Source organism: Diabrotica virgifera, chromosome 8 (assembly GCF_917563875.1).
Source record: "Diabrotica virgifera virgifera chromosome 8, PGI_DIABVI_V3a".
Taxonomy (NCBI): domain Eukaryota; kingdom Metazoa; phylum Arthropoda; class Insecta; order Coleoptera; family Chrysomelidae; genus Diabrotica; species Diabrotica virgifera.
This window is the reverse complement of record NC_065450.1, coordinates 202,024,319-202,042,706: the sequence shown is the minus strand read 5'-3', so window position 1 is coordinate 202,042,706 and position 18,388 is coordinate 202,024,319. Positions and strand designations below refer to the sequence as shown.

The 18,388-nt window shown below is 33.7% G+C and overlaps 1 protein-coding gene across 1 annotated transcript; it reads left to right on the top strand.

Moving 5' to 3' along the window:
• Positions 1 to 359: 359 nt before the first annotated feature.
• On the top strand, positions 360 to 17,638 carry LOC114327804 (facilitated trehalose transporter Tret1-like). The gene is made up of 2 exons (XM_028276512.2): positions 360 to 538; positions 9,104 to 17,638. Exons 1-2 carry the CDS (start codon positions 409 to 411, stop codon positions 10,438 to 10,440), a joined length of 1,467 nt encoding a protein of 488 aa, XP_028132313.1. The 5' UTR covers positions 360 to 408; the 3' UTR covers positions 10,441 to 17,638.
• Positions 17,639 to 18,388: the final 750 nt, after the last annotated feature.

The window sequence follows — 18,388 nt, the reverse complement described above, 5'->3', positions numbered from 1 at the left end:
AAAAACTCTATAGAAGAAAACTTGTTTAGAATTAGTCATTTTATCCAATTCCGGTCTTATTTTGAATGTATTTTTTTCATCTTCTTACAATTCTACATCCCCTCCATTTTTGAAAAATGGAGGGGATGTAGAATTGTAAACTTTTTTTTATATAATAATAGACAATTTCAACTGCCTATTCCCAAATTTTCATCCTTCCTTTATTTTTTTTGGGGGGTCAGATTGTTCTTGATCGGGCTAAATAACCGGATTCATCGTTTCCATTTCTTATAATTTTCTGAAATTCGTGACAAACTTCTAAACTCGACAACATTGCACGGGTCAGTGTTCTGTTGAAACCGATCTGCTTACAACTAACACTTAGTTTAAATACGTATAATAATTAGAGATAAACCATGTTTATTTAATATGAACATTACTATGGAACAACCAGAGAAGGAAACCCGGAAAAATCGACTGATTCCCACATTCGAACACCTCGGCAAGATAGTGCTCTCCAAAAAGGACGGTGGATACCTATATTTTTGTGCTGTTACAGGTACGTGAACGAATTGGTTGCCAAAACTGTTATACTTTCAATTTTTATCGGGGACATGCTATAAAAGGAGTGATATCGCTAATCAGCAATTCCATTCAATTCGAAACTGTGAATCTACAATTTTGAAAGAGTTCATAGTTCATAATATATAATATTAAAAAATATTTTAAATAAATATTAACGCGATAAGTATTACTAGTTTATTCTAATTTGATTTTAATGAGAATATTTTTAGTTGCACATGTATTTATAATTTTTTCTTTCATTTAGTTTGTATTGAATACTTCAGTAATTTAAAAAATGTTCAAAAATTAAGGTGATACAGTAGGTAGCAACAGGTAGCAACAAACGCGGTCCACGATTGCGAAGGTTCTGCGAACTTTCAAAAGTGAGGCAACAATGCGTCGGTAACTCGACACTGACAGTGACGTTTATACTATCAAAAACAATCATTTTTATACACATAGGCGCGAAATGTTGCCAAGTCAGTGACGTTCGATTTCTTGCTATAAAAAAAATCGATTTTTAGTAGTTCCAAGATTACACAAAATCTAGGCATGGGATAAAAAAGTTTATTTGAAGAAAGTTTATTTTTTGTCTTTCTTAATGGCGGTACAGGCTCCTTTTTCCAATATTTTATTTAGTTATAGAGTAATTTTCACATACTAACATATTTCTGAAATTGGGCTCTGTACCGCCATTCTTTATTATATACGAATATGTGTGCCAAATATCTCGACAAAATATTCAAAATTAGAGCCGCAATCTTGGAACGCGTTTGTTGCTACCTGTTGATCGCTACTGTTTCCTCTTAAGTGTTTTCTTATAGCTCGATCAAAGAAAAATCGGACCCAAACAAAATAAAGAAAAGATGAAAATTTGGGAATAGGCAGTTGAAATTGTCAATTATTATATAAAAAAAAGATTACAATTCTACATCCCCCATTTGACAAACATGGAGAGGAATACCGCCCTCTCCAAGGTGGAAAATATACATTCAAAATAAGACCGGAATAGGGCTTTTCATCGATTGTCATTTGTTTCGAGCTTCTGTCATATTTTGTATAATCTGTGTATAATATTAATATACACGGATTATACGACATTTGACAGAAGCTCGAAACAAATGACTGTGAATGAAAAGCCCTATTGGATAAAATGACTAATTCTAAACAACATTTTATCTATTCGCGGTGTGCAAGTACTTGGAAGGGAAACGAGAAACGACCGTGCGCGAGTCGCGGAGAAATATTGCAACTATCTTAAATAATTCATATTGTCAATTGAACTCGTCAAATTGACGTATATTTCATACCTTCTGTCATTGAAGCAGAAAAATTATATATTGCTCCACAATATTGATATGATATACAATTATTATATAAAGGTAAATTTAATTAATTGTATTTTGCTTGCAGTACTGCATTTTAATAACTAATTTTATTTACTACATACAATTGTTTACGTTTGCATAACATAACCTGCATCTTATTTTTTCTTCTTATTATTTTTTGGACTATGGCCTTGACAATTATCCAGCAACCAGGACTAATATAATTGGCCAATATAATTAAAAGTGCGAATAAAAGTACAGAGCGTAGAAATAGAGGTCGCTTTGCCGAACTTGCACGGTCCCAATAGAGTTTTTTCACTAAGTCAATACTTTTCGAGTTATTTGCGAGTGAATATGTTCATTTTTAACAAAAAACATGTTTTTGGACGGTTATTCGGAGATAACTCAAAAAGTAAGTATTTTATCGAAAAAAATATTCTTAGCAAAAATATGGCTTATAAAAAATTGAAAAATTGGTTATGCGTGATGTCTGTAGACCCAGTAGAAGCAGAGTTGTAGCTAATGAAAAGTAGGTTCTTCTTCGTCAAGTTCCAAATCGAATATTTCGATGTGAAATAACTCAAAAACGGAGCACTTTTCGGGGAAAAATCATGTCAGCTTTTTTAAAGTGTTTAAAAAAGGTTTATTTTTGTTAAAAAAAAAACTTCTAACATTAAAAGTAAGTGAGTTACGCTCAAAATATTGGTCACTTTTATTTTTTGGTAAAACAATCGCGAAAATCACCCTCTAATTAGCACCACAAATAAATTTTATCATTACCAGTTGACAAGTTACTTTGCTTATGTATTAATTATATGATCTGTAAGTTTCATCGATTCAAAGTGCTTATTTTTGAAAAAGCTGTAGTTACAATGGCTTGAACGAGTAACTAATCACGACTTTAGGCAAATTTTGAACAGCCATAGCATAACCAATTTTTGTCTAACAAGAAAACAAAAAATCAAAAATATTCAGAAAAGCAAAACGTGGATTTTATTACTCTTTGAGATTTTTGGTATTACTAATAATTTTTTCTAATTTCTTACTAATAAGTTAATTCCATAAAAAAAATTCCATTTTTTTTCAAAATTAAAAAATTCTTTTATTTTAAACACAATTTTTTTTTCAAAAATGAGCACTTTGGACCAATGAAACTTATAGATAATATAAAGAATACATAAGTAAAGTAACTTGTGAAGCGGTAACGATTAATTTTATTTGGGAAGCTAATTAGAGGGAGATTTTCGCGATTTTTTTACCAAAAAAATAAAAAGGGCCAACAATATTTTGAGCGTAACTCACTTACTTTTAATGTTAGAAGTTTTTTTAAACAAAAATAAACCTTTTTTTAAACACTTTAAAAAAGTTGTAATGAATTTTTCCCGTAAAGTGCTCCGTTTTTGGGTTATTTCAAATTGAAATATTCGATTTGGAATTTGACGAAGAAGAACCTACTTTTCATTAGCTACAACTCTGCTTCTACTGGGTCTACAGACCTCATGCGTAAACCATTTTTTTTTCAATTTGTTATAAGCTATATTTTTGCTAAGAATATTTTTTTCGCTAAAATACTTACTTTTTGAGTTATCTGCGAAAAACCGTCCAAAAACATGTTTTTCTTTTGTAAAAATGAACGTATTCACAATTTTTGTAAAATGGAGGGGATGTAGAATTGTAAACTTTATCTTATATAATAATAGACAATTTCAACTACCTATTCCCAAATTTTCATCTTTCCTTTATTTTTTTTTGAGGTTTTCGTAAAATTTTGTGTTCCCTGATTGGGCTATTAGAAGAAATTGTCCAAAGAGACCGTCAGTCATTGTTCTGAAGCTATTTTCTCGTAACATTTTGATACTATTTACAATTTTTAATGGGAATTAAGCACAATTTTATTAAATGTAACAAAAATAATTTAATTTTTGTTTTTTTGAGAATGATTTCAGAAATGAAAATCAAAACGTAAAAATAAAACGAATTTTAAGAGTAAATTGTGATTAATTCCCAATAAATATATGTAGTAAACAAGACCGTCACGCAGACTTTGACAGCTGATTGGGGGCAATAAATACTTTTATTTTTAAGAAGAGTTGCATACAATATTTTTCTACGTTTATGCCAAAATGTAACCAGATATGGTGAAACATTCATCCAGTGATTGCCGGTATGTATAAGCAATCCCCCATTTACTTACTGGCTAACTGCTCAGGATGAGTTGATAAGTGAAAGGGCACCTTTTTGTCCTAAGGTTTTCAAAGGCGGAGGAACCTATTATCAACTGCATTAAATCTCAGAGGTTACCCCTAGTAGAATTATTAGCATGAGCATGACTACGACAAATCATAGAACATTTTATAACCGTTGATTGAAATATTATAGGGGATTGAAATATTATATATTATCCAATATATCAATCAACGATATAACTGATTATAGAATTCGGATACCAAGATCCGGTAGAGAAGGATAATCACAAGACGACAAGGCCTTTTCGATCGCTAACAGACGAAATTCTTGCCAATTTAGTATAAAGAAAAACTCCGTAGGCAACCGTGAGGCTCATTTCGCTGTACAAGTGCTTATACAAGGATGTAGGCATATCAACTGTGACGTAGGTATATATTTATTTTATCGACTACAAAAAGGCATTTGATAGAGTGGAACATGATAAGCTCATAAAAATCTTGAAAGAAGCGAGCTTAAAAATGATAGATATCTACCTACTTTAGAATCATCTATATTTTATATTACAACCGAACTGCCAACTTTATAATGCTTATAAAATAAATTTATATTATATTCAAACTGCCAACTTTAAAGTGGACGACCATCAGTTGACAGATGCAATCTCCATAGATAGAGGAGTGAGACAAGGATGAATGTCCTCGGTGTTATTTAATATTATGTACTCTGAACATAATATCTTCGCGCAAGCACTGTGAGGACTATAGGAAGGCGGACTAGTCAACGGAGTGCGTCTCAATAACACTAGATATCAGGACAACGCAGTAGTTTTTGCAGATAGCTTAGATGGTTTGCAAATCATTATGTCGCGCATATCAGATATAAGTAGAGAACATCGACTTGATCTCAATACGAAGAAAATAAAGTAGGTACGTGGTAGTCAGTAAGCGCGAAATATTGAATACACCACTCAGGCACGTAGCCAAGGGAGGGGTCCATGGGGTCCGGACCCCTCCCAAAACTGTCTAGGCTTTGGTACCAAGGCAGCAAGCTTATCCCCAAGTCATTATTATTTTTTTGTAAAAGTGAACGAAATTATTATTATTTTACTAGGATTATTTCTATTTTTATTATTCAGTGTACGGATCAATTTATATCCAATTTAAACATCAGATTTACCAAAAACGAAAGTATTCTATTAGCATTTCAAATTCTTTTACCTTTCACTTTTTATAGAAGACCAAGTGTATCTACTCTTTTCTATGGAATCCTATATTTCGTTAGTAGTCACTAACATCGCCAGAGACGCTAAAATGATACAATGGTGACATTAGGTATTAAAAACAACTTACTAGGGTGAGATTGTCGTCATATATGTAGATGTTATATCTTACCCTAGTAAGTTGGTTTTAATACCTAATTTCACCATTGTAGCTTTAATATCATTTTAGCGTCCCTGATGATGTTAGTGACTACTAACAAAATATAGGATTCCGTCCTACATTCCGATTCCGTACATTCTATCTTGCACTTAGTAAAAGTAATTTGAAAATTTTTAAAAATGTAAGTTTTACATGGTTGAAATATTTTAAATTTAGAAATATTTGTCCGCAGATTGCTCGTTTACACTGTACACAAACGTTTGTTGTCACTCTTCTTAGACGGCTAGGCATAAGTAGCATACTGTCGTTTTCTTTCGATAGGATTATTCGGTTGAGAAACTGATTGTATATTTAGGATTTCGTTTATGTCCTATCGAATATTACACCGTAAATTTAATATGTTTAATATTTTGCGCATCTATGACTCAGCAAGGCTTTTGCCCAAATCAAACATAAACTGAGAGTGGAAAACTGGCTTCCTATTTGTTTCCCGAGAATTATGGAAATATATCACATATGATTGATAGTAGGTTTGTTTTAGCAAACAGTCAAACTAGTCAGAAACCGTCAGCAAACAGTTGGTCAGTGAGGGAGCATAATACAGTCACTAGTGCTATCCCCTCTACTCTCGCTGGTTCGCTATTCGCTGATGGTTTCAAACCGTTTGAAACTGATGCTAGAAAAAACCTATTACTTATGTTTATTATCCCTTAAAAAACACACAGTATCCATGGTAATGTTACGGTTGCTACCATGGACCGATTTTGTCAATTCTTTCACATAAAAATTTGTAAAAGGTAATCCTCCGGTATCGAAGCTTTTGCCAAGATAGGGACTGGCATCAATCATATATTTGGAGAATGAATCGCAAAGCATCGCAATCTTTATGCTTACATAGACGACTTATGTTACTATCGTTAACACTAAAGCGTCGTAATATTTACGACAGGATACCTAATTCACACACTTCTGTACAAAATTTAACTGACGTTTATAAACCAACATTACTCTAGTACTAAAGAACTCTGGAACGTTTCGCAGAAAGAGTATTAGTGTTTTAGGGTTAAAATAGTTTTTTTTAAATTTTGCATATGGATCTAAAATTTATTCTGAATATTTTTTCAATACCTTACCGCCCAATCGAACGAAAAATTTGAGTTGTGTTTGGACCCCCCTCAAGCACATTTCCTGGCTACGTGCCTGACACCACTCTTGGTTAATCAACAACCAATTAACAGGATAAACAGTTAGGTACATGTACCTTGGTCTTGGTATTAACGCAAACCTGCAACCACAACCTTGGTATCAACCCAGCTTATATGACGAGTACCAGTGCGGGAGTGAAATAACAGTAACATTAGTAAGCATTCTTATACGCTTTATTTAGCTATTATCTCGTTCAACATAATTACCTCTCCTAATTTATTTAAACCACACGTATGCTACAGGCCCAATATCTATAATAAGTTCACAATAAATAAATAATTTACAACAATCAAAAATGAATAACCATTTTCACCGGTTTCGAAAATTATTAGTCTCTCATCAGGAGGCATATATGCTGCTCTCTCTGACCCAACCAGGACAAACCCCGGCGTGCAGTTACGGATTGCAACGAACGAAATGGCAGGGATGCCCTAGCGGCAACTGCTAGCAAAAGACTTAAGTTTTCAATCTAATAGCACATAAAATAACACCAAAAATATTACTCTACATCCCACCAGATTGAAAACAATGGGAACCTTCTCTGGTTACACCTCCGAGGCTTCTACAATTTGCAAGCCATAACGGATGCTGAGACTAAAGAAGATGAGGGAATTTTACAATTTATAATTCACTTCCCATCTGCTTAGCGCGGTAATAGGGCTTACAATACCGGGATTCCGGGATCCCGAATACCCGAATTCCGGACGATTTTTGTCCGGTATTAAAAACCGGTATTTATGTACAAATACCGGTATTTTGGTATTAGGTTATTTGATAAAAATTGAATTTATGCACAATATAAATCTAACTTGAAATAATATTAATTAATTACAAGAATTTTTTTGAAGATAAACAAACAATTTCCTTGTATTAAAATCTATATCAGGCATATTTATTACACATACCGAGCCGAGTATGGCACCATCGAGAAGCGGCGATATCGGCAATATTGGCTATTGTTTATACATATTATTTTACGTCTACTACCTAATGCCACATTTGCTTGCGAAATGCCACATTTGGCAAAAAAATAACCCGATGGAGTTTTGGAAAAAATACAAATCCACTTTCACTGAGCTTTATTATTTGGCTATAAAATATTTGTCAATACCTGCCACATCAGTAGGTACCTTCCGAAAGAGTATTTTCAAAGTCTGGGAAGTTAACAAACCTAAGAAGAAATCGTTTACCGACCAAAAATTTGGATCAAATAAATTTTAAAAATTGTTAAACTTAAACTTAAATATAAGTAGAAATTTTTTATTAATAATACCGGTTTTAATACCGGTATCCCGATATTTCAAATTTCTAATATCAAATACCGGTATTCAGATTTTAGTTCGGTATTGTATGTCCTAGGTAAAGTTCCAACGAGAATGATTCCCTTCGTACTCCAATCAGAGTAAACGTGTAAATCAAAAATGAATAACAATGTTCAATTTTGTTGCAACACGAAATTACAGCCGCATTATATTCTAGTTCAATCAGAGAGTGCAGCAAGCACCTCTACCGGTTTCGAAACTTCTTAGTCTCTCATCAGGAGGCACATATGCTGCTCTCGCAGCATCCGTTATGGCTTGCAAATTTTAGAAGCCTCGGAGGTGTAACCAGAGAAGGTTCCCAGTGTTTTCAATCTGGTGGGATGTAAAGTAAATTTTTAATATTATTTTATGTGCTGTTAGATTGAAATCGTAGTCTTTTGCTAGCCGATAGGGCATCCCTTCTATTTCGTTCGTTGCAATCCGTAACTGCACGCCGGGGTTTGCCCAGGTTGGGTCAAAGAGAGCAGAATATGTGCCTCCTGATGAGAGACTAATAAGTTTCGAAACCGGTAGAGGTGCTTGCTACACTCTCTGATTGAACTAGGGCACTTGCTACGAGCCATGGAGAATTGGAAACTACTGAGAAAATATTAACAAACGACCTGGTTACCCTCGGGAGATATTTCCATCGCTGGAGATTATAATGCGACTGTAGTTTCGTATTACAACGAAATTGAAAATGGTTATTCATTTTTGATTTACATGTTTATTCCGATTGGAGTACGCAGGGAACCATTCTTGTTGGAACTTTACCGCGCTGAGCAGATGGGACGTGAATTATAAATTGTAAAATTCCTTCATCTTCTTTAGTCTCAGCATCCGCCATGACTTGCAAATTGTAGAAGCCTCGTAGGTGTTACCAGAGAAGGTTCCCATTTCAATCTGGTGGGATGTAGAGTAATATTTTTCATATTATTTTATGTGCTATTAGATTGAAAACTTAGTCTTTAGTTAATTGTACAACATTTTTGAAGATTATTTTATTGAATGCATTTAATAGACTGACTGATACCTCTATAGTTTTCGCAATTTTTACAGTCTCTTTTTTAAACAGTGATATGACTTGTAGGTATAATCTGCGCAGAATTGATCAGTTTTGAATGTTTTCAATCTTTTTAATTCTGTTTTCTTTCCTCAGCTAGTCTCTTGGTCTTCAGTGGCTGTTCCTGTATAGTATGGTCTTCTCCGGTGATACCGAAGCTAAAGTCGGAAGATGCAGAGGAAAACCCCCTTGGTGAACCCATCACTACCTTACAAATATCACTGATAACAGGTTTACCATCGTTTGTAGCTCTGCTGGGTAATTTTGTGTTCGCCAAGATGCCAAATGCCTTTGGTCGCAAAGCAACTATGTTATTGATTTCCTTCGGAATGTTAGCGTCGTTACTATTAGTCGCTTTCGGTAACCACGTCTACATGTACTCAGCAGGCTTGTGTTTCCTTTTTATATGTGTTGCTGGTGTATACGTGGCACTACCTTTATATTTGAGCGAAATATCCGAAGACCACAACAGAGGAAGAATATTAAGTCTCATTGGAGTATTGATGCCTTTGGGAAATCTCTACGGGTACCTCCTAGGCCCCATAACTTCCATTAGAACATTTACTTTACTTTTAGCGTTACCACTTGTGGTTCATCTGTTTCTTGTGTTTATGTATTTGCCGGAATCTCCGGTGTATTTAGTTTCTAAAAAACAGACACCAGCCGCAATGTGTTCATTAATAAAATTAAGGAAGAACAAAAACTCTGTAGAAATCGAAGATGAGTATTTTAAGATAGACCAGACGCTCAAAGCTAGAGAAAACTTCAAAGAAAGAGGAATGAAGGAGCTATTTACAAATAGGAGTGTCAGAAAAGCGCTGTTGATATCTTTATGCGTGAACCTCACACAGCAGTTATCGGGAGTTATAAGTATCTTGAAGTTTCTAGCTCCCGTTTTTAACGAAGTTAGTACTTCTTTTGCAGGCAATAAAGTAGCTATTTTAGTAGGTCTTGTTAAGTTTGTCAGCTTCTTCATTAGTTCTTGTTTGGTGGAGAAGTTAGGACGGAGACCCCTGTTGCTAACTTCTGCATTTGGTAGCTGCATATCCTTGTTTCTCATAGGTTTATTTTTCTTTTTAAAGCAACATACCTCAGTTGCGATAGACAATATTACTTGGTTACCCATTTCGTCAGTTCTTGTGTTCAATTTCATGTACGCTTTAGGAATAGGAACCTTATCAATAACAGTAATGAACGAAATGTTACCTACAGATGTTAAAGCAGTAGGTTCGGCTCTAGTTTTTACTATTTGTTACTTATTAGGCTCTTCCCAAGTGTTTTTGTTTCCGTTGATTAGTGAACATTTCGGAATATTTTACTGTGTCTGGTCATTCAGCGTATGCTGCTTGTTGGGGTTTGTTTTTATGTTCATTTTTTTACCAGAGACGAAAGGAAAGAGTTTTTTAGAAATACAAGCCATTTTAGAAACATAAAAAAGAGACACGGAAAGTTTTCCAAGCAAATACGAAAAAAATAATCATCCAGGGCCTTAACAAATGTAAATTGTGATATTTTAAAGCCTTATGTGTTCCGAATTCCTGAATTCTAGTCTTTTTAATATAGTAGATACACCAAAGGGAAATCGTTTCCATGTTAGGTCCACTACTAATCGAATTTTTTTAAAATCCCAAGTTTTTTATCTATTTTTTACTGCGGAACTTCCTCTTAAGGTGTCGTCTTCTTTTGAGGGTTGACGATTTAAAATTGTCATGAGTTCCTTAGTCCGCCAAGCGCCTTTTCATAATCTATAAAGTAGGCATATATATCATTATTCACGTCCAAACGGCGTTTCGTTAATATTAGTCCGTTCTTTAACGGTAAAATATTGCAAAAGCTCTAAATTTTAAAGAACCGCTTGGATTGACATGAAATTTGGCATACACATAGCTAACAAGTCAAAGAAAAAAAGTGATATTGTGCCGATATGTGCTTTTGCCCTGGGGGTGGTTTTCACCCCTTCTTGGGGGTGAAAAAATATTCGTCCAAAGAAAGTCAGGAAATGGATAAACTGGCTAATTTTAAGTAACTTTTGTTCTATAGAGTTTTTTAACTAAGTCAATACTTTTCGAGTTATTTGGCAGTGAATATGGTCATTTTTTCAACAAAATAACCACGCTTTTAGACGGTTTTTCGCAAATAACTTAAATAGTAAGTATTTTGTCGAAAAAACATTCTTAGCAAAAATATAGCCTGAAAAAAATTTTAAAAAAATGGTGTATTGGTCACGTCTCTACACCTAGTAGAAGCAGAGTTATAGCTAATGAAAAATAGGTTCATATTCGTCAAATTCCAAATGGAATATTTTAACGTGAAATAACCAAAAATGAAGCACATTTCGGGGAAAACTCATTACAAAATATTTAAAGTGTTTTAAATAAGCTTCATTTTTGTTTTATAAAAAAATTTCTAGCATCAAAATAAACAAGTTACGCTCAAAATAAAGTTAGTCCCTTTTGGTTTTGGTAAAAAAAATCGAGAAAATCACCCCCTAAATTAGTATCTTAAATGAACTTAATCGTTACGACTTCACAAGTTTCTTGACTCGTGTATATATTGTTTATATGATCTGTAAGTTTCATCGGTTCAAAGTCCTTATTATTGAAAGGGCTGTAGTTAAAAGGGGTTGAACGAGTCACTGATCACGAATGTATGCAAATTTAGAAACACCAAATCTTAATCAATTTTTGTCTAACAGAAAAACAAAAAAATACATTTTTTTTCTCTGATTCTGGCTTTGGTTTAGAACTAGAACCTTTAGCCACGTAATTGTATAACTTATTACTAAGTCAGGGGAGTAATGTGTAGTGTGTGTGTTGAGTAAGTGTCTTGTTACTTTGCAAAGTCGACGTCATTGTCTTTGCAAAGAGACGCTAATTGTTTCCGAACGTCTGCGGTCCCTCCGGTGATACATGATAAAAAAATACATGATATTCAGAAAAGCAAATCTGACTTTTTTTGTTTTTCGAGATTTTTGTATTTCTAACAATTTTTAAGCTATTTTGAAAAAAAGCATATTTTTCAAAATTTAAATTTTTAAAAATTTTACTTTGAAATCAAATTTTTTCAAAAATAAGCACTTTGAATCGATGAAACTTACAGATAATATTTATAAACACAACATAAGTAAAATAATTTGTGGAGCGGTAACGATTAATTTCATTTAAGTTGCTAATTAGGGGGTGGTCGTCCCGATTTTTTTGCAAAAACAAAAGGGACCGTCTTTATTTTGAGCGTAACTTGCTTAAATTTAATGCTAGAAACTTTTTGTAAAAACAGAAATAAAGCTTTTTTTAAACACTTTAAAAAGTTTTAATAGGTTTTCCCCAAAAAGTGCTTAATTTTTTGGATATTTCACGTCGAAATATTCTATTTTAAATTTGGTGAATATGAATCTATTTTTCATTGGCTATAACTCTGGTTCTACGAGATCCAGAGACCTAACGCATACACCATTATTTTTACTTTTTTATAGGCTATGTTTTTGTTTTTTTAAAAAACTATGTCAGGCTATGTAAAAACGTTTTTTTCGACAAAATACTTACTTTTTGAGTTATTTGCGAAAAACCGTCTAAAATGTGGTTATTATTCCAAATAACTCGAAAAGTGTTGACTTGGCGAAAAAGCTCTATAGAAAAAAAGTTACTTAAAATTAGTCAGTTTACCCATTTCCGGACTTATTTTGGACATATATTTTTTCACTTCCAAAAGGAAGTGAAAGTCACCCCCAGGGCAAAAGCACACATCGGCACAATATCACTTTTTTTCTTTGACATGAGCTATAGATACGTATGCCAAATTTCATGTCAATCCAAGCGGTTCTTTAAAATTTAGAGCAAAAACCGTGAAAGAATGGATATATATATGAATGAATATATTTAAACACAATAAAGGCTTAACGTTGTTCTGAAGCTATTTTCTTGTGGCATTTTTATAATCAATTACTTTTAATGGGAAATAAGTACCAAATTTTACCAAAAAAATGATTTTATTAACGTTTCGACGCCCAAATCGGGTTTCGTTATCAAAATACAAAATACTACTAAAGTAAACAAAAATGTTGTTGCTAAGTAAAAAAATTCTTCTAATAATTTATTTAATCTGACTCATTTATATTGGCAATTCAGACGTATATTATACATTTTAAAGTAGAAGACTTTAAAATGATATCACCAATATTTATGAGTTGCGTTCCTGGGACGACTTTACTAAAAGATAGTTCATTCGATTACATGAAATCAATCCCAACTCAAGAATATCCGTCACAAAAAAATCATAGCATGTGATCTGTCTTTAAAAAGACAACCAAATGCAACGATGACAGTAAAATTCTCGCGTTAGAGATTCCAGAGTAAATCACGAGGGAAAACCAGGAAAAAACCTCGTGATACTATCCCGACATCGTAAGTATTTGGTCTTACATTTAATTTACTTTCAAAAAACTAATACCAAATTCTGACTTTAATATGTTTAAATTATAAATAATATTAATAATACATAGATATACAATGAGTAATACTAAAATATAAAATTTGTATTAACTCGATATGTTATTGACTTACTAATCGTGGTATTTTCTTTCTATTGACTTCCTCTTATACTTACCCATACTAAAAGAATTTTTTTACTTAGCAACAACATTTTTGTTTATTTTAGTAGCATTTTGTATTTTGATAACGAAACCCGATTTGGGCTTCGAAACGTTAATATAATCATTTTTTTGGTAAAATTGTGGCTTATTTCCCATTAAAAGTAATTGACAATAAAGCCTTCCCAGTTCCCACTCATCATAATTCTCTTTGCCTTATCCCTATGCGGGATCGGCTTTCCTAATTGCATTTCTCCACGCAAATCTATCTTGAGTCATATCAATGTTAATCCCCTTTACCAACATGTCCTGCCTTATCGTCTCCTTTGGTTTTCTTTGGTCTTCCTCTCCTACTCCTTCCAGAAATCTGCACTTCAGCTATTCTTCGTATTGGGTGATTAACATTTCGACGTTGAACATGACCAAACCATCTTAACCTATGCTCTCTCATTTTGGCATCAATTGGTGCCACACCTAGACTTCCCCTAATATACTCCATTCTAATTTTATCCTTCTTTGTCACTCCACTCATCCATCTAAGAATTCTCATTTCCGCCACATGCATTCGTTGTTCCTCTTTCTTTTTCACTGCCCAACATTCAGTTCCATACATCATAGCCGGTCTTATGGCTGTTTTATAGAATTTTCCCCTCAGCTTTATTGGAACTTTTCTGTCACACAACCCACCACTCGATTCTTTCCACTTCATCCATCCAGCCCTAATTATACTGCATGCATCTCCATCTATTTCTCCATTACTCTGTAATACCGATCCTAGGTACTTAAAACTATTGCTTTTCACAATCATTTCACCATTCAAAGATATCATTTTATTTGTAGCAACTCAATTAAATGAACATTCCAAATACTCTGTTTTTGTCCTACTAAGTTTTAAAACTTTTTTCTCCAGAGCTTGTCTCCACTGTTCCAGTTTTTGTTCTAAGTCTCTTTCACTATTTCCTATTAACACTACATCATCAGCATACATTAGGCACCATGGAATGCTACCCTGTAGTTACGCTGTTATCTGGTCCAAAACTAATGAGGATAAATAAGGACTAAGCACCGAGCCTTGGTGCAATCCTACTTTCACCTGAAATTTATCAGTCTCTCCCACACCTGTCCTAACACTAGTCGTTACTCCCTCATACATATCTCTCACAATCTTTACATATTCGCCAGGGACTCCTTTCTTATTGAGTGCCCACCACATAATCTCTCGAGGAGCTTTATCATATGCTTTCTCAAGATCAATGAATACCATTTGAGCGTTGGTCTCTTTATTCCTGTATTTTTTCATCAGTTGCCTTACAATGAAAATTGCATCTGTTGTTGATCTGCCCTGCATAAAGCCAAATTGATTATCGGATATTTCGGTTTCTTCACGTATCCGTCTATCAATTACTCTCTTCCATATTTTCATAGTGTGGCTAAGTAGTTTTATAGCCCTGTAGTTTGTGCATTGTTGTATGTCTCCCTTGTTTTTGTGGACAGGTACTAATATACTGCTTCTCCATTCGTCTGGCATTTGTCCAACGTAAAATTTATTATTGCTTTGGGGAGATCTTAAAAGTTTTTTTCTATTGACATTTGAAATTTGAGACAAGTTTGACATTCTCTCTTGTTTCATGGTGTTTTGACAATACGTTTTGACTCTTTTGAGACAACAGAGATCCCGTTCATTTGAGGCAGAATTTGCCCACATTTGAGCACAATAATTTATTAATTTCGGGAACAGTTTGTTGTACCTAATGAATTGCAGTATATAAAATTAAACATATTTTGTAACTTATCCCACCTTCCGAAAATATTTGGATCGCCATATAAACCTGTTAATCCATTTTCTTATTTTATTTGATTAAAGAATGATGGATAATTTTTAATGAACTTGTCTAATAGATATTTTGAAAATTCTTTGGCGTAACTTTTAAATTTTGAATCGTCAAAGAGGTCAATGACTTATAACAGTGAGTAAATAATATTTTGCCTGGTGCAATAGTTTTAACTTTTGCCTGGAGACCATACAATTCACCGGACATCAAGGCAGCGCCGTCATAAATTTGCCTTACCAATTTATTTTTGATATAAAAAAATTCTAATATGTCCTTTAAAACACCAATATATTCTGTCTTATGGCTTCTACTCACGTCTGAAAACCTAAAAACCTCTCATAAATATTAGACGTAACGCGTATCGAAGAACAATTATTGATACTTGTGAATGACATGTTACCTCTATCAGTGCAGAAAAGCATCAAAATGTAACTACTAATTATTGATTCTTTCATTCTGTGCTGTTTTAGGTACGCCGCTAAATGTCTTCGAGTCAGAAAGTAAATTGGAAAATTTGTTAAACAATTTTATTTGTTCTCTATAATTAACTTGATGTAACAAATCCTCGGATTTATCCTGACACCTAAATGGTAATTCCTAACAACTTAAAAAAATTACAATATCAATCATTAAACGACGTAAAACTACCTGCTTACCTATTTCATAATTTTATCCCGGACGCGATAGCAAGGTACGTGGCTGTACGTGCCTTGCTACCGTTTGCAGATCACCGCTCGGCAGATTGGTTTCTGCCGTACTTGCCATTCAAATAGTACGGGAAATATAAATATATATAAAGTATAATTGGTTGCCTATCGGCTAATATTCCATAGCTTCTCATTACAAGCAAATCTTCAATCTGGGGACGGGTTGCCGAGCCGGGCTCTATAATAAGAATTCACACAATCGCAATCGGGTGCATGGCTATAGGATCATTTTTGAAAAGTCTCTTACGCACAGCGCACAGGGATCACTTAACGTATGGGATCGATCGAATTCTTTTAAAAACAATGAATAAAATTTAGTCTGTATTATCTCACAGATATTTTTTTTTCACAGAAACGAATATCATCAACTCTGATTTAATTAAATATTTAAAAAAATCTATAATGTGTCCATAAATGTGTGGGTCGGCACTGCGGACCCTGCCGACCCTGACCAGCCGTCACTGCCACTGCCTCATTTATTATCATGGGTCCGCTGTCTGGTTCTTCTGATATTGTTGGACCGAGTCTTTTATCTTGAAAGAAGCCGTCTATATTTTTGTATATTCTTTCCATCTTCGTATTTTTGTTCCGTTGTCCTGATATTGAAACATCACTTTGGAGTTTATACTATTAGATTTTACATCTGCTCTTGAGACAATATTGACCAGATAACAAAAAATATAACACCGATCTGCTTTGCAAGGTTAAACAATGATATGACAGTTTTGAACAGTAAAATACTAATGTTAGAACTGAAGACAGACTCGAACAGAAATATCTCATTCGTCCAGATTTTTGTTTCTCAGAATTTCGAACACTTGATCCCATATTTAACGGTATAGAAAATCAGATAGGACTTTCTTGCAATCTATGAAGCACACTCAAATATCTTGGTTAGTATCTAAGCATTTTTGAATATGATCATCAAAAGAAAATAGTTCTCTTATGCCTACAACACTACGGAAGCCCAATTGCGTGCCAATTATATTTAGTTTTAGTTTTTACTCTATTGTATCTATACCTACATATTTTTAAAAACCCTGTTATGGTATGTTAAACAGTAAATGGTTAAGTTCAATTAGTTACTACTATAAACAGCCCGGATTAACCGATAATAGTATACAAGGCCCGGTTTCAGGTAAAATTTATTTTAGGCTTTATTATGGGAGTACCGTCTAGTCAGTGTTAATTGCAAAAGACCAACTCTGTCTACCTCGGTGGCTTATCGCTCCGGGTGGGTCTTAACAATGGGTCAGGTCAGATAAATTTAATAATATTTACGACCGCACTAATTGAACTCAAACCATTTACTGTTGAACAAACCATACCACATAGTGACGTAGGGCAATTTGCACTCGATTGTACGTATTTTTATTTTAGATCAATTTAATTAATTAGGTACTTGATATGCCACAAAACTTTATAGACACAATTTTTTTAATTGTAGTTTGTTGTTTTAGTTGTAAATATTTGTGTTAATAAATTATTTATACCTTTGTGATCTCAATTATGTGATGTTTTTGTCGCGCAGGTTTTACCTGCTTCGACCCATGCTAGCGACATAAGTAAATCGTAACAAGCGGCAGAAGATATAGTAGAATATAGATACCACCTGCATCTGATACATGAAACCATCTCCAATATTCTTAAAAAAAAAGAACCAATGGTGATTATAGGAGATTGGAATGCAACAATGGGAAAATAGAGGACTATTTCACTATATGAAAGGAAAGATATGTGAGCGAAATAGCAGAGGTAAATTAAAAACAAACCAAAAAAGGTGAGTTATCTGCTGTACGCAAAAATCTCAATTGCTCAAACGCTAAACATCGTCTCAGATACACGGACCGATCTATTGATAGAGATAGAGACAAAAGCAAATACGATGTTTAATAAAAATGGAAACGTGGAATATATCAGAATTAAACACAAAATCAACACCATTGTATCGGAATGCAGATCAACGATCGGCTTGATATATAAGCCTTCGACAAAATACAACATGAAGGCTTACAATATATTACGGAACATAGAAAGACATGATCATGAATCGCATGATAGACTACATAACCGTGAAATTTGATAAACGAATGTTTAGTAAAATGAGCATCTGAGATGAGGCATACATCTATATTTTCTGTCTGTAGAACTAATTGTAGACAATGGTGTGGCTGCACAGTAGAAGAATTATTTCGCGCAGCAGCCAATAGAGAGAGGTTTCAGGAAATTTTAAACATGATGACGGTCAACGTCTGAG